The sequence below is a fragment of the Symphalangus syndactylus genome, chromosome X, assembly GCF_028878055.3.
Source record: "Symphalangus syndactylus isolate Jambi chromosome X, NHGRI_mSymSyn1-v2.1_pri, whole genome shotgun sequence".
NCBI classification, from domain to species: domain Eukaryota; kingdom Metazoa; phylum Chordata; class Mammalia; order Primates; family Hylobatidae; genus Symphalangus; species Symphalangus syndactylus.
This window is the reverse complement of record NC_072447.2, coordinates 113,770,913-113,793,731: the sequence shown is the minus strand read 5'-3', so window position 1 is coordinate 113,793,731 and position 22,819 is coordinate 113,770,913. Positions and strand designations below refer to the sequence as shown.

At 40.2% G+C, this 22,819-nt stretch overlaps 1 protein-coding gene across 15 annotated transcripts in view; it reads right to left on the bottom strand.

The window, feature by feature from the left end:
* TMEM164 (transmembrane protein 164) overlaps positions 1–22,819 on the bottom strand; it is a 175,274-nt gene that overhangs the window by 119,492 nt on the left and 32,963 nt on the right. The window contains exons 1-2 of one of the 15 annotated variants that reach the window (XM_055268665.2): positions 12,804–12,937; positions 5,901–6,068 (exon numbers count right to left, since the gene is read on the bottom strand). The exons of 11 other annotated variants lie outside the window; for them this stretch is intronic. In XM_055268665.2, coding sequence (XP_055124640.1) covers positions 5,901–5,903 — 3 coding nt within the window. In that variant the 5' untranslated portion in view covers positions 5,904–6,068; positions 12,804–12,937. Of the gene's footprint in view, positions 1–5,900; positions 6,069–12,803; positions 13,182–22,819 lie in introns of those variants that run through there. 3 more of the 15 variants (XM_063635260.1, XM_055268662.2, XM_063635263.1) reach the window with 3 other exon arrangements.

Genomic DNA, 22,819 nt, shown 5'->3' with positions numbered 1-22,819 from the left:
AGGAAAGACACAGAGATCAACAGAATAGAATTGAGAGTACTGAAATAAATCCTCAGAACTGATTTTTGACAAAGGTATCAAGACCATCCAATGGCAGAAAGAATAGTCTCTTCAACAAATGATGCTGGGACAACTGGTTATCCACAGGCAAAAGAATTAAGTTGGACCCCTACCTCATAACCCATATAGAAAAATTTACTCAAAATCAAAGACCAAACTGTAAGAGCAAAAACTATAAAACTTGTAAAAGAAAGCATAGGGATAAATGTCATGACCTAGGATTTGGTAATGGACTCTAAGATGTAACCAAAAGCACAAGCAACAAAAGAAAAAATAAATATACTGTACTTCACCAAAATTAAAATATTTTATGCTTCAAATGACACCATTAAGAAAGTGAAAAGACATCCCAGGCTGGGCATGGTGGCTCACACCTGTAATCCCAGCACTTTGGGAGGCCGAGGCAGGCAGATCACTTGAAGTCAGGAGTTTGAGACCAGCCTGGCCCACGTAGTGAAACTCTGTCTCTACTAAAAATTAAAAAAAAAAAAAATTAGCCAGGCGTTGTGGCACATCACATGCCTGTAATCCCAGGTACTTGGGATTACTTCTCCTGCCTCAGCAGGAGAAGTGCTTGAACCAGGGAGGCAGAGGTTGCAGTGAGCTGAGATCACGCCACTGCACTCCAGGCTGGGCATCAGAGTGAGACTCTGTCTCAAAAAAAAAAAAAAAAGAAAGAAAAAAAGAAAAAAAGAAAGGGAGGGGAGGGGAGAGGACCCAAAGAATGGGAGAAAAAAATCTGCAAATCATGTATCTAATAGGAGTCTAGTACTCAGAATAAATAGCTCTTAAGACTCAACAATAAAAAAGAAAAGTAACAGATGGACAACTCAAAGAAATCAGGAAAACAATGTTATGATCAAAATGAAAAGTTAAATAAAAAGATAGAAACTGTAAACAACAGCCAAACAAATTCTGGAGCTGAGGAATACAATGACTGAACTAAAAACAGGAGACTTATCAAGCAGAAGAAAGAACCAGCAAATTTGAAGAACAGTTATTTAAAATTACCTCATCAGAAGAGAAAAAGAATAAAAAGGATGAAAAGGAATAAAGAAGCTTAGAGGGTCAAAAATACACAATGGGGGAAAAGATGCTTGCTTCAACAAATGATGTTGGGGTAACTGGATATCCACATGCAAAGTAATGAAATTAGACTCTTATCTTACACCACACACAAAAACCAACTCAAGTTGGGCTTAAGACTTAAATGTAACATCTGAAACCATAAAACTCCTAGAAGAAAACAAAGGAAAAACTTTTTGAAATTGGTCTTGGCAATGATTTTTTGAATATGACATCAAAAGCACATGCAAGAAAAGTAAACAACAAACAAACAAAAACAATTAGGACTACATCAACCTAAAAAGCTATATAGCAAATATTTGCAAACCACAAATTTGATGTCAATATTTAAAATATGTAAAGAACTCATAAACTCAATAGCAGAAATACAAATAACCCAATTTTAAAATGGGCAAAGGATCTGAATAGACATTTTTCCAAAGAAGGCATACAAATGGACAACAGGTATATGAAAAGGTGCTCAACATCACTAATCATTGGGGATATGCAAATGAAAACCACAGTGAGCTCTCATGTCACTCTTGTCAGAATGGCTATTATAAAAAATGCAAAAGATGGCAATATTGGGAAGGGTGTGGAGAAAATAGAACCCTGGAAAACTGCTGATGGAGATCGATAGAGCCATTATCAAAAATAGTATAGTTTCCAAAAAAAAAAAAGACCTATTCTATGACACAGCAATCCCACTTCTGGAATACTTATCCAAGAGTTGAAATCAAGATCTCAAAGGGATGTCTGCACTCCTATATTCCTTGCACCATTATTCACAATAGCCAAGATATAGAAAAAAGATAAATGTTCATCAATGGATGAATGAATAAAGAAAATGTGGTATATTATCCAGCCTTTAAAAAGAAGGATATCCTATCATTTGCAGTAACACAGAAGGACCCAAAGGACATTATGTTAAGTGAAATGAGCCAGACACAGAAAGAAAAATATCTTATGATGTCATATAAATATGAAATGTAAATTAGTCTAACTCATAGAAGCTGAGTATAAAATGATGGTTAGCTGGGGCTGGTGCTGGGAAAGTAAGATGTTAGTCAAAAAGTACAAAGTTTTAATTTTCCAGGACAAATAAGTCCTGGATATCTAATGTACAGCATGGCGACTATAGGTAAAAATACTGTAATGTATACTTAAAATTTGCTATAAGAATAGATCCTAAGTATTTCCAACACACACACACGCATACACACATAAATGATAATTCTATGATGTAATGCATGTGTTATCTCTATTGTGGTGACTTTCATATACATATAATCAAGTTGAAAACCTTAAATATATACATTAAAAATAGCCAAAGTATTAAAAAACTCAACAATAAAAAGACAAATAACCTTGAATAGACATCTCTCTAAAGAAAACATACGGGTACTCAACATGCACATGAAAAGATGTTCAACGTCATTAGTCATCAGGGAAATGCAAATCAAATCCACAATGAGATGACACTTCATACCCACTAGCATGGCCAAAATAAAAAAGGCAAACACAAGTGTGCATGAGGATGTGGAGAAATTGGAACCCTTTTATACTGTTGGTAGGGATGTAAAATGATGCTGCCATTTTATAAAAACAGTCTGGCAGCTCCTTGAGAGGTTAAACATAGAGTTATCATATGACTCAGCAATTCCACTCCTATACCTGAGGGAAATGAAAACCTATGTCCAAGGGAAATAAAAACCTATGTGCACCTGAAAACTTACACACAGATGTTCACAGAAGTATTATCTGTAATAGCCAAAAGGCAGAAACAACCCAAATGTTCACCAACAGACAAATGGATACATAAAATGTGGCATATCCTTAAAATGGAATATTAATTGGCCATAAAAATAAGTGAAGTACTGATACATGCTAAACATAGATGAATCTCGAAAACATACTAAGTGAAAGAAGCCAGTGGAAAAAGGTCACATATTATAATTACTCAATTTATATGAAATGTCCAGAATAGATAAAATCTATAGAAACAGAAAGTAGACTAACCATTGCTTAGGGCTGGTGAGTGGGGGAAAGGTAGGGAGGGGGGTAAGCTAAATCGTATGGAGTTATTTTTTGGATGATGAAAATGTTCTAAATTTGACTGTGGTGGTGGCTGCACATATATGTGAATATACTAAAAAACATTCAATTGTACACTTTAAATGAATGAATTATATGGTATATGATTATAACCCAATAAAGCTGTTTAAAAAACAAACTTTGGATAGCTCCTTATTGCTTGATAAATAAAAGTCCAAATTCCTTAATTGGGCATTCAACTCCCTCCCCTACTGCATCATCATTTGACCCCCGACCAGCATCATTGCTCACTACTCCCTTTTACATGCTTTTCTATCCAACCAAGATGAATTATGCACCATATACCCCTTGTGGTCTCCCATCTGTCTTTCTTCTCGCTATTTCTTCCCCCCTGAGATTCTCTCCTCCTGACTCATCTTCACATGTTAATATTCTGCTTCTTTCACAAAGCCCAGTTCAGATGCTCCCTCCTATGCAAACCCCTCCCTGTTCTTCAACCCTCACATAGTAGGCACTCAAAAAACTATTTACTGAAAGAATGAAGGTACGTAGTTCTCCTATATGATGGCTCTCATTTACAGAGAAGACATAATCCTCCCAAAGCCACAACTTTACTTCTTTCTTCCTTTCCTGGTCACAGCAGCAGCTCACTGCTTCAGCCCCCTTACCCTGAGGACAATCCCAAACTGGTACCTTGATGAAGAAAGTACTGACATTACATTATGCCAGGGCCGCCGAGTACAGTTGTGTAGGTTGTGCACTGCACAACCCTAGTGGCGCCATTCAATTATAGTCTATGTGAATGGCACCCTCTCCTAGGGTTGTGCAGTGCATAGCCATTCGTGGCAGCCCTGCTTGGAAACATTCCTAGTGTTTGAGAACAAAGCCAAAAAGAACACTCAATGAGAGAATCACTATGTTGTCGCTAAGTAGGCAACTCAAAAATCTTGTCAAGAAAGAAGAAACTCAAGAGAATAGCATGGTCATAGCACACAAACAGCATTTGCATGGAATTGAAAACAGGAACATCCAAGAGAAAAATTGTTACTGATGTTTCTCCAGCAGTGGAGAGAGAACAGGACACACATTCTGGTCACACTACAAAGCTATGACAGACATGCAAAAAGGTACAGTTTTCCATGGACTACCAAAGCCTATATGGTCTCACTCATGAGACTTTTCAACTCCATTAGGTTCTTATTTTAGGTTATAAAACAATCCCTGTTTAATTTGGCTTCAGGTACCTTGATATCAGAAAGGGCTGATACACACAAGTGTTCTCATCTCTATAAAGGTCTCTCTCTCATCATCAATTGACTTATCAGCCTGGTGATTTATTAAGAAGTGTTTTGTAATGTTGGGGAGTGTGACTCAATCCACTAGAAACCAAGAGCCCTGGGTAAGCTGATAAAAATTAGGCTTCGAACCTACAAACCAAGTTTCAGAGTTAGGACCCGTGTAACTCCACCAAGGCACAGACACCCTCAAGCTCAAGTCAGAGCAGCCGGCCAACTAGCTGGCCAAGTCAAAACTGCAGCCAGTAATTCAGGGCACTCCAAAATGGAGAGCCATAAAGGACTGGACATATTGGTAGTGACAACAGGTGAGCTGATGGCAGAGTTCATGGGTGCCAGATGTTGGGTTTGTTACTTCTTTTTGTTCCCCACTCCAGTTCAGTTCAGCCTCCCAGTTTCATATTTGCTCCACCTGGAATATTTCATTCCACTTCTTCTGTCTCCTCTAGAGATTTCCTGGATAAGTTACAAAAATTAAGCATTCTTTTTCTGAACTCCATTGGTATTTGTTGGTACTTATACACTAATCACTTATTAGTCTCATACTGTTGTTAGTAACAACAATAATGGCAGTAGTTATTCCTTACTGAGTGCTTACTACGTGTCTGGCACTACAGTCAATGTCTTACACGTATTAGTTCATATACTCTTCACAGCAATCCTATTATGTAAGAGATTATTATTTTCCTCCTGTTTGCATACCAGGAAACTGAGCTACAGAAAGGTTAAATAAATTGCCTAAGGTCGCACAACCAATAAGTGAGTCAAAGAGTCAGGCCTGGAACCCAGAACTATCTGATTTCAGAGGTCATGTTTGTTGCCAATACTACCTTTTGTCTCCACCATAAGATAGTTTGTCTTTTCTGGAGTTCCCTCTGCCTCCACTCCACATAGTGCCTAACACACCATCGGACACATAAAAGTCCTCCAGAACACATGTGCACATCTACCTCTGCTCCCTGTCCAGAGCCCAGCCCAGGACATAAGCTGGAAGAGAAGGGAAGACAGTGTAGTTAGCATGAAGGGGCTTGACCTTTCAGGGAGCCACAGGAGTCCTCCTCCTCTGACCCATTTAAGAGAGGATCCTGCTGCTCCTTGACCTCAATCCCAGAAAAATATTTAGAACAGGATGACCTGGTTACCTTGAAACTCATCAAGAAAACTCTGAAGTAACAGAGCCTAGGCCAACCCATGGAAGGGATGGATGGTATCTAGTTCCCTGAAGCAAGAGGACCAATTGTGTCACAGTCTAAGCCACATGGGACAGCTAATGTTTGCAGTGCTCCACCACCAATGAACTCTATGGCCAAAGTTGGGGTTTTTATGATGGTGGGGGAGAGGTGTATTTTTTTAAAAGGAAGTATTTTTTAGACCTCCTTAAGCCTCAGTTTTCTCATCGTTTAAAACAGAAATAAGAATACCTACCATTTGCAGTGCTTCTAAGGCATAAAATGAGAATGTAATAAAAGCACCTATTTCCTGGTGCCTAAATCAGTTTGTTCTTCCTGAGGTTCTGAGCACACAGTGATGCAGGACATAATTCCTGTCTGCAAGAAGCTCACAGTCTGGCTAGCAAAGGTCTTCTACGGCACCCTGTTAACCAAAAATAAAGCTGGTTGGTGAGTTACCCTAACTCTCAGCAAGACATTTTATCAAAGGAAAATTTTGGTGGGAAAGAAGGTAAGAGCTGTTGGCAAGAGTAAAGATTGTGGGTTATATCTTTGCTTCCCTATCTTTGCTGCAAATCTCCCATCCATACCTTTGTATTAAAAAATTGGGAAAGGGGACTCCATTAATCACTGTTTTAAAAAATGATGCATGTAGGCCAGGCACGGTGGCTCATGCCTGTAATCCCAGCATTCTGGGAGGCCAAGGTGGGTGGATCACTAGGTGAAGAGATCAAGACCACCCTGGCCAACATGGTGAAACCCCGTCTCTACTAAAAATACAAAAAAATTAGCTGGGCATGGTGGTGCACACCTGTAGCCCCACCTACTCAGGAAGCTGAGGCAGGAGAATCGCTTGAACCTGGGAGGCGGAAGTTGCAGTGAGCCAAGACGGCGCCACTGCACTCCAGCCTATGCAACAGAGCAAGACTCCGTCACAAAAAAAAAAAAAAGATGCATGTAAATGCTGTTCTTTTCCTTCACAACACATATCACCATTCCTCATTTATATTTAGCTATGTTTTCATTAAATGTTGACCTTCCCTGCTGACCATAAGCTCCTGGAGAGCAGGAGCTGTGTGATGGTCTTCATTGTAGGTCCAGAACTTAACACAGTGCCTGGAACATATGAGATGCTCATCAGGTACTTGCTGAATGAATAAATGAAACAAGATGTCTCTATACAATATGGATAGACTTGGTTACTTAAGCAAAAGCCATTTTAGAATATTCAAGCCTTGTTTATGCATGCAGTAATTCTGAAGATTTCCAAGAATCTGGTAATGGCAGTTTGTTTCTGAGGAGAAGAACTAGTGGATCAGGGGTCAGAGGTTGGAGGGAATCATATATGCTATTCTATTCCTTTAAAATTGTACGAATTTTTAAATAACAACCAAACATAAATATACCAGGTACAACGGATTTGCTCTATTTGAAGCCCAAAGAAACAAACAAAACCCAAGCCTTTCCATAGGAAAGCAAAATCTTGGAGGGAAGCAGAAGGAGATTGTGCCCTTGTGTGACTAAAATCCTAAGTATCAGGGGTCTTTAAGAATGAGGTTGATTTATATATACTAACATGGATTGATGGCTAAGATATTAAGGAAAAAAATACAAACATTGTTGAATGATCCCATTTTTAGAATAAAAATATAAAATGTTTAGCATATGCAGAGATAAAAATCAGAAGGAAAAACATGCTTACAATGGATATGTCTGGGAGACCGACTTCTAGGGGACTTTTGTTTGCTATATGTCATATTCCTATAATGTTCTGGGCTCGAATCATGAACATCTGTTGTTTTTATGTTAGGAAAATACTATTAAAAGGCAATTTCACTAAAAATATAAGTATGGTGCCTAACTCTGCTAACCACCTGGGGCATGAGAAAGGAGTCAGCTGGAAGTTGGGGCAGGTTTGAAAACCTGGAATGCACTGTCCAAACCATACTGGGAATGAAGCTGCTGTTCCTCCATACAGATAACCCTTCTTCAAGCAACTGGAAAGATTTCTTTTAATCCTCAAGCCACTGTTATAGCCCAGAAGCCAAGAGAGCTGAATAATCAGATCTTTCTTTCTTTTCTTTTTTTTTTTTTTGAAAGAAAGTTACCTCTCTTTAGTACGCAACAATAATGACGGGGGGGTCATAGTAAGCCTCTTTAAATTCTTAAGCTTTATTGCTTCTCTGTTCTAGGCAGGTAAAACTAAGGTACAGAAAAGTTGATTCTATTTCCTTCACCTGGCTCAAACAGCCAGAACCAAGTTGTTTGGCTTTGCTGTAAAACTCAGCGGTTCTAAATCCTGAATGCACATTAGACTCACGTAGGCAGTTTATTGTTTCATAAAAGAAAAAATTCCTGGGGCCTACTCCTCAAGATCCCTACTCAACTGGTTGGGCCTGGGGCCTGGGCATCAGTATTTTAAAGTGCCCCAGCTGATTTCAATGTACAGCCAGGTTTACAAGTCACTGTTCTACCCACTGCTTAATATCCCAGTAACCTTAGAGAAACGGACCTTAGTCACCATTTCAAAAAATCTTCTTTACACTGTATATTCCCCTCAAAGGAAGGCAAGCTGAAGAAGCCTGTAACCAAGACAACAAGCTGGGAGCACAAAGAGATAGGTCTTCTGTGATTTGAAACCAAAGGAAGCAGAAGAGAAAAAGTAGAGATCTCAAAGCAGGTACTGAAAAATGGAAAGAAACTAGATAACAAAGACATCCTGTCTGAGAAAGTTCCCAAATGTTAGCACGTCAAACTTCTGTTCCACCTCCCAAACTAGGCGCCTTGATACAGATGCCCTAATGGCTGAAAGCCACCCTGAATTAGCAATTAAACCCTTAAAAACTTGCTTTCTTCTTAATGGAACTTCTGGGGGAAAATCAGAATGTCTGCTTTCGTGGAGGTAACAAACCAATTTTTTTTCTTCCAAGCCCACTCTCTCCTCCCCGCATATGTACCTGACCCAGTTGCAAAGCAGGATGACAATGAAACATGAATTCCTCATGTGCTTGGATTTTCAAAAAGGGTTCTTCCTCCATATGTACTCTGACCCTGGAGCTTGGGTTTTGTTCCCAACCAGGGAAGCACTGAGATGGATAAAAGGGCTGGGGACACTGCAAATTGAAAGCCACAGAGTTGGCCTTTTGTTCTCTTTTCTCAGGCAAGGGCTATTCTATAAAGCAGACATCAAAAGGAAAATTCAGCCTGAGATGAGCTGAAATTGGACAAAATATGATGAGGCATAAATGAAAAAAGAGAAAGGAAAAAGGAAAAAGGGCCTTTCTGTACCAGAAGAAGCTCTTTTCTGAAAACTGCCTCAAATTACAGCACTTTCCACATTTGGTTCACTCCAGGAAGGGTTGTATCGTACCTAGCACCAAAACGTGTTTTGCCACATTATGAGGAGAAATTAAGACACATGCAAATGGCCCAGAGTTTGGTGGTTTGGCAATCACAAGGAGGAAAGAAATGTGTGACTCCAATAAGAGTCCCTCTATACTCATTTGGTTCCCTCGGCCCAGAAAGACAAAGGGGAGTTTATTCAGAGTGACATAAAAGAAGGGTTGCACAAGCAAATCAGCGACGGGGCAAAGCATTGATGGTTTGAAGGAAGACATGCATTACCTTTTCTTAATGGTGTTCAATGAATTTCCTTTATTATTCATTATATTGGCCAACCAGCCTCTAAGGACTTTGGGCAGCCCAATGGAAGGCTCCCAAAGGCCTTTGAGTTTAGCTTTTGGGCTTACGATGGTTTTAATTAGCCACTTGCCAGCTGTTTTCTTCACCACAGGGAGAAAAAAGCCATCCTGATGTGGGGCTCCTGAAGTGTGTCCTACTGCAAGCCAAGTGGAGAACTGAGGAATGTCATCCTCTCCACCCAGTCATGTACCTACCACAAAAATCCAACCCTCAGTCCCAAGCTTACACTTGGAAAAGCACTGCTTTCCCTCTTCTCCAGGGGTCTACAGATATTTCCTCCTTGCATGTCATCAGATGGGTCTTCCTCCTAAATGCCTCTGAACTTTACTAAGATGATCCATTAGGCCGGGGGTCCCCAAGCCCCAGACCACAGAATGGTACCAATCCATGGCCTGTTAGGAACCAAGCCATACAGCAGGAAGTGAGTGCCAGATAAGTGAGCATCATCGCCTGAGCTCCACCTCCTGTCAGATCAGTGACAGCATTAGATTCTCATAGGAGCATGAGAGGGATCTAGGCTGCATGCTCGGGATCTAGGTTGCATGCTCCTTATGAGAATCTAATGCCTAATGATCTGAAGTGGAACAGTTTCATCCTGAAACCATCCTCCCCCACTCCCCACCTCAGTCCATGGAAAAATTATCTTTCACAAAACCTGTCCCTGGTGCCAAAAAGGTTAGAGACTGCTGCATTAGGCCGTATGCCCTTTAATCCAGTCTTATGAAAGATTCCATTCTATTCTGAGCAGCAGAAACCCCTAAGAGCCACAATGAGAAGGCAAATAATATTAGGCAACAGGTATTTAAGGTACAATGCAATTTTTAATAGCTGAGGCAGGGCCCCAAATCAAATGATCTAAAGGCCCTTATATTTCTGTAAGAACTACATAAAACTACTACTAATAACAATAATAACAACAACATTTATCAAACCACATGCTTATCAATTAAATGGTAAATGGTATAGAAAACTCTAAACGGTATTTTTAACACACTAGCAGAGTGATTTTAGCAAATCGCATAATCAAGAAACACTCACTGAGTATTCAGTTATGTTCTACACTCTGTACAGATGTGGAATCCCAGAATAATGAACAGTCATCTGTTATGTCCAAATTCCATAAGCAGCGCCATGGGTAAGCTGTACTCCCCTAGCTCCTCCTCTCCAGGCCCAGCAAAAATGATCCAAATCTAAATTACAGAAGGTATGTTCTGCATTACTTCACTCTCCTATTTCCCTCTATATATCACCAGTAGTGACCCGGATCAAATGATTTGAGACTGCTACAAATAACCCCCAGGATAAGTTATTCCAATGCATTCAGACTTTATTTATAGAAATGTATACCTCCGGAAGAAAATACCATTGCCTGGAAATCAGAAGGCCTAAGTTCTAATTCCAAAACAGCTGCTATGGACTTGGAAAAAAAAAACTTGGCCCCTCTAAATCTCAGGGTCCACATCTGTAAAAGAGGGTGGGGAACCCCTGGACAAGATCATTCATTCACCGGCCATATCATTATTAAGAACCTACTACTACTTAAGAACCAGGCACTATGCTAAGTGCTGGGCATACTACAGTGAGTAACATAGAACATAGACATGGTCTTTGCTTCTGTGGAGTATTCAGTCTGGCAGAAGGGAAGATAAATGACATAAAGCATACAAATCACTCTATAATAAAAATGGTGATCAGAGCTTTGAGGGCTGTAACACAAAACACCAGTGAGAAGGGGTAGGCAAGAGGAGGAGGCTCCAGGCAGAGGGAAGAGCATAGCTAAAGGCTTAAATGACCCAGAGGTTACAAAGACGCCTTCAGGGAACTTAAAGTAGTTCCTTTTGCCTGGATAGTATAGAGTGCCAGAGGAAACATGGTAAGAAAAGATACTGGAGAGATGAGCAGAAAGGTCAGATCACACAAAGCCTAGGAGGCCTAGAAAAGGAGTTTGAATTGTTCCCTCCAACAATAAATCCCTATGATGCTGCTCAGAGAATGAAGCTGGGATGTATGCCTAGGATCACAGGTCTGAACCCTGAGGCTTTTCCCCATCAAAAATATTTTTAGGCATTCTGGTAAGGGGCTAGTGGGGTTGGACTTCTACTCTACTTCACATTAAATAGGCTTTTGCCAGCTGGTCTGGGAACCTGAACCACAAGAAGAATATTGTGTCCCTGGGAAAATGCAATCTGAATTCTAAATAGACTTCCAAAGAAACTTTTGCAACAAAATCCATTCAGCACTTGTTGGGGAATGTCTGGAAAGCAATGAAACACAGGACCCTGCTTTACTCCATAGAGACAGTTTTTGAAAAAAGACTCAACACTATAATGAGACCAGAGACTATATAGCCAGACTCTTAAACACAATATCCTCATTTTGATTAGTAGGGTTATATTTAGGTGCAACCATTAAATGGCATTATGCGGCGCCTATTAGATATCTAAATTACCACAAAACCCCAAATATGTTGGGGATGACTAGCTATTTTCACTCTAAAGAAAGACAATGCAGAAATGGAGAAGGTGGTCTCTTTAGAAGGAAACACGGATGCAAGCCAAGTCTGTAACTTAAACACAATCTTCCTGTGTCTCTGCCCAATCAACTCTTAATTATTCAGGCATTAATTCAACAAATGTTTGAGTGTTAAGTGTCATCTAATTTAGCATGCTGGCATCTCTATTTTTCTTCACTTTCCTTTCAGTAGACAGCCTTTAACTATCTGCACTTAGAAAAATACCTTCTGACACCTGGAATGCCCCACTTTCCTCTCCCCACCCACTCACTTGCTTTACAAATAGTGAGTGAAAGAGAAGTGTTGGTAATTTCCCAGAGCTACCCTCCAAATCCCCTCAGACCATTTTACAGAGTAGCCTTTCTCAAAGTTGAGAGCACATAAATATCACCTGGAGTTGGGTAAGTTAAAATTCATATTTCCAAGCCAATTCTGTCCCCCACCCCAATATCTGGACTCAATAGTTCTGGGATAGGGCTCAGGAATTAGCATTTTTCCTTCAATGCATTCAAGGTGGACGGAATCCGCATTTTTAAAAAGCACACATGGTGACTCTGATGCAAGTGGGTCAAGAACCATACTTTGAGAAATACTATTGTGGATATTTTGGCTAGCTGAGTCCCAAATCCTGAAGAATGGTTGCTAGTGGCCCAACATTAAACTCAGCCAACAAGAAAGCTGGATGGCACCGACAAAAAGGGGGTACAATAGATGGGAGAGGAAACTAACAGCCTAGTCAATTGCCCCCAACTCTATTTTAGTTTTTTAAAAGATCCCATATTTTGACTTAAATCAAGCAAATGGCATTGCTTTTCCAGCAATCTCCTAGTGACACCAGAAGAGAAACTCAAACAGGCGGCATTTATTAACAGAAAGAAGGTATAAAAGTAGAAGAAACAATGTTAATTTGCTTGGCCCCATCCCACCTTTTTTCAGCCTCCTTACCTCTCCTGCTAGTTGTTTCCATTTCTGTGACTGGATGCTGCTGTGGCAGGGAAGAGAGGCCAAGGTGGGGCAGTCTTCTATCATTCACATTAATGCTTTCCTCTATTACATGAATAATCAAGAGTTGACTGGAAAGAGGAATAAGCAAAAGGCAAATACTCTACTGAGAGGTTAAATAGGATAAAGAAGGCCCCCTGTTGGTTGAGAGCTGTGAAGTGATAAATGAACAGTCAGGATCCCTGCCTCTTTTCATTCTCACTGTTTGCCAGGAACACGGATTCAAAGCCCATAACGTCAGCACTGAGCTTGACAGAAATAATCAGGTATCTGTGTTTTTCCACTGTTCCCCGTAATACCTAGAATAGTCTTCAGCACTTCATGTTAGCCTTAAATGTAAACCAACTGTTGTTGACTCAACCCAGAAGTTGATTGTAAAGGTAGGAGCCTAGATCTGGTCTGATAATTTCCATTGTGGGAAAACAGAGTCTCATTCAAGCTGGCTCAAGAAAAGGGAGGTTTGTGGAAAGAATACGGGTATCCCATTCGAATCCTAGGGTAGGATAAAGCTGGGCCTCAGGAGAACTGGAAAGTGGTTCTGGGTTCATGGTGTCTGTAGGAAACAGCTCTTCTGTCTCTCAAGGCATCTCTCTTCCTCCCTTGCAAGGTCCCTCTGTTTGCTCATGGTTTCTGTCCCTTCATAAAACTAGCTAGGACATGGACTGTCATGACTGCTCCACTCCCCATCATCTTTTGGCTCTTTTCCCTGTTACAAACTGCCTTAGGCTCTCAGCTTCCCAATTCTAATTTCCTAAGAGAGGAATACGAAAGGGCCAGCTCTCAGCTCGTCAAGCCCATGTTACCTGCTAGGTGACAGATGGGCTGTCTTGGTGACAGGTGGCCACTCAGTCCAATCAACCTAAGCCAGGGAGGCAGGGTCTCTGGCACAGTTCATGGCTGCTGGCACCTAGCACAGCTGGCATAGAGTGATTTGTCTGAGATATGGACCAGAAAGCATAGTAAAATACATATGATACAAACCTGATCCTTAGCATGTAATTTGAAAGATAATGACATGTCCATTCATGAGCTTCAAACACCCATAATCTTTCTTATAAAGGATAGTACCTGACCCCAACCCTAAAAACTTAGCCCCCTTTACCCCCATTAAATTAACTTCTTTAAACTGGTAAAAGAATCTAAATATGTCATATTACAGAGGAAACACCATTCTGCCAGCTCCCTGGGGTAAAGAGGGAAGGATAAGAGAGTGTAAGGCAGACAAATCCTGATAAACTGATACCACTGGCCTTTAGCCCATCTCTCTGCAAGCGTTCAGTCAGTTTGCTTTACACCCTATGATCATCTTATTCTCCTCTAAGTTTCTCCAAATGCCATGTGAGGTCAGTGTTCAATGTTAACTAGAACAAGGCAAGCAGCATCACAAACCAACAGATGGCAATTGAGAGCTTATCGTTCTTGGATTATTTCATTCCCTGGAGTGATACACGCCAGAGAGTAAAGCAAGCTATTTTGACAGCAACCTAATAACAGCTGTCTTCTTCCACTTCTTGGCTAACTCATCCCCCACATAGCCTTCTTTTCTCTTATCAATTCCCTGTTGCAACAATAATAAATGCCACACCTGATGGAGTCATTAGGCACTTTCCTAGTGACAAGTGCCTAGGACAGAGGAGAAAACAAAGAAACACTGACAACCACTGAAAACTGACATATCAGGCCAAGGCATGTCAGCTCATGCCTGTAAGCCCAGCACTTTGGGAGGCCAAGGCAGGACGATCATGTGAGCCCAGGAGTTCCAAAATAGCCTGGGCAATATAGTGAGACCCCATCTGTAGAAAAAAGTAAAAAAAAAAAAAAAAAAAAAAAAAGCAAGGAATGGTGGCAGTCCCCGCTACTCAGGAGGCTGTGGTGGGAGGATTGCTTCAGCCTAGGAGTTCAAGGTTGCAGTGAGCTATGATCACGCCACTGCACTCCAGCCTGAGTGACAGAACAAGACCTTGTCTCAAAAACAAACAACAACAACAACAAAAAACCTGACAGATTATCACAGCAAGAAAACATGACAGTGGCCATCTCTCAAGATGAGGAACAGATGAGGGGAAATTAAAAGGTTGTATTTCCTGGAAAACAATGTTTCCCAAACTCAAAGCAGGGCCTACTGGAGATTAAGAAAGATTCCAAATAGGGTTTCAAAGACCAGAGCTGTAAAGCCCTAAAGACATGTGAAGGAATTTGATATGTAGTCTTATCTCTCAATTATCCCTGACTAGCTTAGTTTGAGTTTTCCTGTAACTCTTCCCAGTGCTCATGGATTTTTGTCTTATCGTTTCAGGTAAGTTATAGTAGCCTCTGGGGGGAGAAATGGAAAGTATAGTGCCACTATTGTTGGTACCCAACAGTAGTTTTCAACCTTTTTATCCCATGTGCCACCTATCATCACTTCTTCAAAATAGCCCTTCAAAATCCCTTACATCTCCTTCACACAAGGGATATTATGTAGCTGTTAAAATAAATGAAGTAAAGCTATTAAAATGAATGAAGTAGAGCTATACACACTGGCATGGAAAATAGCCTAACTATATTATCAAGTGAAAAGAGACTCAGATTATAAGAAATCATCCCATTGTTATTTTTAAAAAATGTGTAAAGAAAAAGCTCTGAAAGAATAAATGCTAGTTGTTAATAATGATTATCTCTGGCAGATGGGTTTATGGGGGACTTTCACTTTCTATTTTTGCCATTTCTCACTTGCTTAAATTTTTCTTACAACGCATGCTTTTTTGCAACCAGGAAAAGGATATTTTTAACCCCTTACAGTTTGTTGATATGTGGTACCACCACAGCTTTAGTTTTCAATTCCAGTTTGAACAGGATTTAGAGAGGCTGGAGGGTACAAAGTAACACAGAAGCATCCCTGGGGTTAGAAGAAAGTAGTCTACTCTGTTTATAGTAGTCAACACTCAGTAAGTAAATTCCGCTAATGGGATAGAAGACAGTGCGGTAAAGAGATCAAACACATGGGCTCTGGGGTCTGACTTCAAGTCCCAGCCTACTACTAACTTATTCTACATTTCTTCCTCTATTTACTGATAATATCTATTAATACTTGGAACACGTCCAGCATATGATGTGCTCAACAAATAATTATTCTTACTTTTATTGAAGGAGCTAAAGTGTTGTAATTGAAAATTATTTTCATTTACTTTTAGTTATGTCTAATTTAATTTAAATAGTTTCAGTGTAGACACTGTGATAAATATGCCTCCGTGTTAGTTTTATTCTACACCATAGGGTGGTGAGTTAACATTCTGTTGCATGCTGGAAGCCCAATAGCACTGGCTAGAAAGAGTTGATTTGTGTACATCTCTTCCCAACTCCTTTGTTACCTTAGTGAGGGGCCAGACTGGTAGCTTGAAATTGACCATGGAAATTGGCAAATGCCATAAATCAGAGCTTTAAACATTTACCACACACCACTGTTAACATCTGAAGACCCCTAATTGAGAATACAAACTCCAGGGGTGATATTAGTTAGCAACTGAAATGTCTAATCAAAGCCTACAATCAAGAATTCCTCGCAACAAAAACCCAGGTTTTTCAAAAAATGGGCAAAGAACTTGAACAAACATTTCTCCAAAGAAGATATACAAATGGCTAATAAGCACATGAAATAAAGTTCAACATCATTAGTCATCAGGGAAATGCAAAACAAAACCACAATGATATACCACTTCATACTGCTAGGATGGCTATAATTTTAAAAATAGAAAATAACAAGTGCTGGTGAGGATATGTAGAAATTGGAACCCTTGTACATTACTGGTGGGAATGTAAAGTGGCCAGTTGCTGTGGAAAACAGTTTGGCAGTTCCTCAAAAAGCTAAACATAGAATTACCATATGACCCAGCAATTCCACTCCTAGGTATATACATACCCAAAAGAACTGAAAACAAGGACTCAAATACTTGTATGCTGACATTCACTGCAGCATTATTCACAATAGCCAAAAGGTAGAAACCTAAATGTCCACTGACAGATAAATAAAATGTGATCTATACATACAATGTAATATTACTCACCCTTAAAAAGGGAACAAAGTTCTGATACATGCTACAACCTTGAAAACATTTTGCTAAGTAAAACAAGCCAGACATAAAAGGACAAATATTATATGATTCCACCGATAATAGGTTCCTAGAATAGGCACATTTATAGAGACAGAAAGTAGAACAGTGGTTACCAGGGCCTGGGGAAGGTAAGAATTGGAAGTTATTGCTTAATGTGTACAGAGCTGCTGTTTGGTGTGATTTAAAAAAAAAAAAAGTGCTAGAAATAGGAGTGGTGGTTGCATAACATCCTGAATGAAATTAATGCTACCGAAGTGTACACTTAAATATGCTTAAAATGGCAAATTTTGTATTTTATATGTATATATTTAACCACAATTTTTTTTAATGTAGTATACGAAAACCACTGAATTATACACTTCAAGTAGGTGAATTTTATGGTATATGAATTATATCTCAGTAAAGCTGCTCTTAAAAAATCCTACAATCAAGGCACAGAGGAATCTTTGGGGGTGGTGGGAATATTCTCTATCTTGACTGGAGTGTTCCTAGAACTGTATGCATTTGTCAAAATTCACAGAACTATACCATTAGAAGGGTGAATTTTACTGTATGTTAAATATACCTCAACTTTTTTCTAATGGGGAAAAAAGTCACACACGCTTCAGCTCTGAAGTACTTCTGATCGTCTGTTTGTTACAACAATGGATACTAGAAATATTTCATTAGGGAAACTGCCTAGTGTTCAAGACAGGTATATCATTTAGAAATATTCAGTTGCTCCCACTTTTGCATGAATTGGATATAAGACTCTGGTTAGCCCAACATTCTTCACCCCTTTAAAATGACACCTTAGGCTCAGGAGTCCCAACAAATCTTATGTCCAGACACTTAATGGAGGACTCAGATGTGCCCTCTAATTAGAAGGTAAGCTGACTCCTACTGCTAAAATATCATCACATCTATCTACGGTGAACCTTTCACACAATATGGTGGTTTGCAAAAAAAGTACTGGAATGTCTCTGGGTGTACAGGTCAGGCTGTGTAACTGTCTTGTGCCTGATTATTAATAAAATTACATGGCAGAATTTAATCAGAATTCCTTTCACTGTAATCTACTGGCTGTGGGGGAAAAACCTATAGCCCTTACCTACCTCTTACTATTGGAGATTAATGATACCTACCAGAATAGAGTGTAATTAACTGTGGAAAACCAAACTGGCTCAGATCAATTTACAACAAACATTTTTGAAACTTCTGTACAAACAGGGGTCTGATCTGATAATTCACTTGAGTAAAACCGTAAGAGAAGCAACAAAGAAACAATCTACTTTTCCATTCTGGCTATATGGGCTAGTGCGGGTTAGGGAGTAGGGTTGTGTTTGTTACTTATTTATGAGGTAACACTATTAAATGGATTTGTTTCACAGAAACATTTCCCACTTAATTTGTTGCCTGCCCACCTGTTTTATCCAAAGAGTCAGTCAAATAGGGATCCACAAAAAAAGATGACATTTAGCAGTGGCATTTCTTCAAATCAAGCTGAAAGGGCCCAAATATTAGTGTTCAGCTGTGCCCACTAGCCTCGGAGGCAACATGGTTACTTGTCGCTAAGCCTTAGGACTTCAGCCCAAGCAGCAGGTAACCCCAGAGGGTGGCTGAGCAAAGTTGGAAAAGGAGGTTTCAACCAAGGCAAAGACCAGCAGAAGGGACTAAGGAAAGAATTCATTCAGTTTGCCTCCATTAAAATACAGAGGGAAAAAAAAGATTCATTCAGTTCTTTTTTCAAATCATATTACCCTGCATCTTGTCATCATGAAAAGTGACTCTGTATACAACTCCTTAAAATACAGATAGAGAAAAGCTGCTGGGAACCGGTATGCTGATGGAACTCGCTGAGTTGCTGCTACAGCTCTGAGGTCTTAAGTCTCTGGGAACTTAGATCAAGGGAGACCATGACACTGGTTCCATTTCTCTGAGTATTTTATAAAAGGAACATACCCAGTCGTTCTACTAAAATGTAAAAAAATAGCTAAACTGCTTGAAGCAAACCTATATATAAAAATCAAGATTTAACAACCAAGAAATTCAAAGGCTACAATTCACATTACCAAAGGAGTTTGTCTAAAAGGCTCTCCGTGGAATTTACTTTTTGCAAGCTGCCTCTCTGCACTAAAAGTAGGATTTAACATACAAATTTGTATCATAAACAGTTTTTCAAGAGTATCTTCTCATTCTAACAAAAGAGATAGCAACAGAGACGAGTAAATTTGGACAGAATGCCTTAGAGTTGGCTCTTAGAAGGAAGCCCCCTTAACATTTTATTTTAATATCTATGAATGAGTCAGCACTGCCCCTATTTGCTAGAATCCTCATTAGGGCAGTAGACATGGAAACACCCTCAGCCTTGCTCAGGGATTTTGAAGATAATGCTCCACACCCTCACCCTCTGAGCCACCCCCAACCCCTTATCCACATACATCACACATACCACTCTCAGAAAACCTTGCCCGGACAGTACAAAAATTCAATATCCAGACACACTGAATCCCTAGAACAAAATCTGCTAAGTGAAAGCTAGTTAGTTGTATAAGGAAAGTGATGGCATAACTGATTTCTGGTGTTATTTCTGAAGATTAAAAGATCAACTGGAAAGGTTTCCTTAAATGAGGCCAACAGAGCATCCCAGGTTGGGGGAACATGACGCTTAAGTATGGAACACAAGGTTTCCTTCACTCAAAAACAATATCCGTCCCCCGCCCTCACTCCCATACTGCAGAAAGTAGAGGCTATTTTCCTGGGAATGTGCTCTCCGAAAGGCCAGCAGAAGGCTGTCATCTATCCATCCATCCATCCCCCATTCCTACCTTCAGACAGGACAGAAATCTCTCCAACAGGGCGGCAATTGCTTTAGATTTCCTTGGCAAAGGCCGCTCTCGAGTTTTCCTTACTCATCCAGCTCTCGAGTTTTCCTTACTCGAGTTTTCCTTACTCATCTTGACCTAAGAATCCCTCTGTCAAGAAAATCTGTCTCATTAAATCCCTCACACCCAATGTCTCTTGCCCTGAGGATAAATATCTTCAGCTTCGGGAAGGCAAAAGCAAGCATGCTGAGGGATGAGAAAAAAGGATGTTGGGACAATGAGCTTAACCCTATGGTTGTTACAAACATAAATGACCTGCTTTAATAATAACAACTACCTTTTATTGAGTCCTTACTGGGTCCCAGGAATCATGCTGTACAGACACTCTCTAATCTTTACAACAATCATGCAAAGCAAGCATTATTATCTCCATTTTACAGACAAGTAAACTGAGGTTCAAAGAAATTAAGAAACTTCCCCAAGTTCAAACAGCTAGCAAGTGATAGAACCAAAATTCTAGTCCACTAGTGTCTGATTCCAGTAGTATCCATGCCTCAACCCTTAAACTATATACCACCTTCATGATCAAAAGAGAAATCAAATATAATTGATTTTTGTAAAAATCTTAAGTGTGAAGCTCAAAGTAGTTTTTTAAAAAAATTTCCCCTTCCCCCCTGCCCCATGATAACTCAAGGCAAGAACTTTTCTCTTTCCTTGAATTGAGCATCAGTGAGGAAGCTGCTTCACTATGCCAAGGGAGAAGTGCTACTCACAGTTACCTAGTTGTCTCTCAAGAGCAGGAGAGAAGGTGAGGTGAGGTATGGTGGGGTAAGGTGGAGTAAGGTGAGGTAAGGTGGGGCGAGGAGTGGTGATGCCAGGTGAGGTGAGGCCCACACAAGGCAATGGCCCCTGTCAATTATGAGCAAGGTGGAAGGGGCACTCAGTTCTCAGTTGCAAGATCTCCTGACACCGGGAGATTTAATTGTCAGTTGTGTCCCAAAGCCCCTCCTGGGTCAGAGTTTCTGAAGACTTACTAGGTATGATTTAACTGGAGCATGTTTTCCCAAAAGGGAGGCTGTTCCTCAGCTGGACCATCTCCCTGAGCCAAAGTGGGCATGGAGGGTGGGAGTACAGGTAGGGTAGAGAACGAGGGTAGCTGGGCTAGCTGGGCATGTGGGAGAGTGTGAGAAGAGAGAGAATCCCTTTAATAGTGTTTTTCTTTTTCTTAAAAATGAGTCCAAAGGCTGTTTTTAGGAATATGATAGTTAATGATTAAGTCCATGTGCTAAGGTCACGATGCAGTTATGGAAATATAAGCAATCTAATAAAGGACGGAGTGAGGGCAGTAAGGAGTAGGTAGTGGGAAGGAATATTAATTCAACTTAATTGAAAGGTTAACTTAATTTAAAGGTTAAAAAATGAGATTGAAAATATTCTCCTAACAGTAAAATGAGAAATTTGCTATCGGCCCTTAAAGGAAGCAGGCAAGTGAGAACAGAATGAATGGGCTCCCAGATTGTTTCTGAAGAGTCAAAGAGCCATTCAAGACACACCTTTCAAGGCACCGGGGTCACAGATGAAAATTTTGCTTGCGGCTAAGCAAAGGGGACTGGCCTGCCTCCTGTCACACAGGCGGCCATTCTCCACAGCCCCCCAGCTACAAGCCCTCCACAATATATGGTGGTGTATATCTGAACCACAGGAAGGCACACAATAACTGGAAGCTAATGCAAAAATAAATCATTTGTGTTTTCTGATGTGGCTGGGTTTTGATGGAGTCTGTGAATCACTACTGCCCAGCCCTATCCACTGAAGGAGGGGCCAATAACTCACATCCTTTCCCAGCAGCTTCATACGCCTGGCAAAGGTGACCTTGCAACACCACACTCATCTGTCACTCCTCTTTTCATGAATCTTTAATGGTTCCCTATCACCAATCGTATTATGTCCAAATGTCTCTTCTAGGTATTCCAGCTTATTGTACTCTGCCTCTACCCTACCAATCTGGCATCATCTCCTTTTTCTCACAACATACACCTCCCACTGGAATCAGTTTCCATTTTGAACCAAACTTATGGCTTCCCCTCTCTCTCTCTCTATGGTTCTACCAGGGTCTAGACTGCCTCTCCAAAATTCCAGAAAACTACAATGTCAATGTTACCATGGGTCACTATACATACTCAGCTTCTTTTGGCCATAAAAAAGAGACCATAACTTTAAATATTCTACATTATCCTGCACTGTCCCATATGGTTACCACTAGCTACATGTGGCTATTTAAAGTATTTAAAATTAGTAAAACAAACAAAAAAAATCACTTCCTCAGTTGCAGTAACCACATATACAGTGCACAATAGCCACATGTGGCCAGTGACTACCATCTCAGACAGTGCAGATATAAAACATTTCCATCATCACATAAACTTCTACCAGATACACAACAGAATAGCCTAACATATGCTAAAATTGTTTTTTATCACTACTTGGAAAATTTGATGATTCAAATTTCACAAAAAAGAGTGACTAGGACTTATAGATACAGCCCATCTTAAGTAACCAGCAAAGCATCTCTTATCAGTGATCCCAATCCCTTCTGTAAACATCACAGGTAATTGCAACATCGAATTTTTTGAAAGGTCATCTGCAGCAGACCTCAGGCACCTTTCAACATAGCTCTGGTAGGCTAATCAGCCCATTGTACACTAAGCTCTCTACTAGGCTCTGGGAGTCAATGCAAAGATAACATTACCCAGTGTCCACGCCATAGGCATAAGAGCCAGTACAGAGATAACCACAAAAAGGGGCAGAAAGAGATAAGTACCACAAGAGAGGTACACAGTGCTACAGGGATTCAAAGGCAGAGAGATCATATCGAGTAGGAGGAAATAGGGAGGACTCCACAGACAGGTACATGAATACAGATAGGATTGAGCCCTAAAGAATGAGTAGAATTTTTTAACAGAAGGAGCCAGGAAGATGAAAGGGGGGAACTGCATGAGGAAAAGGAGAAGCAAGTTAGGGCCCAAGGTACATTTATGTAAAACTGAGCCAAAGAAGAACTATG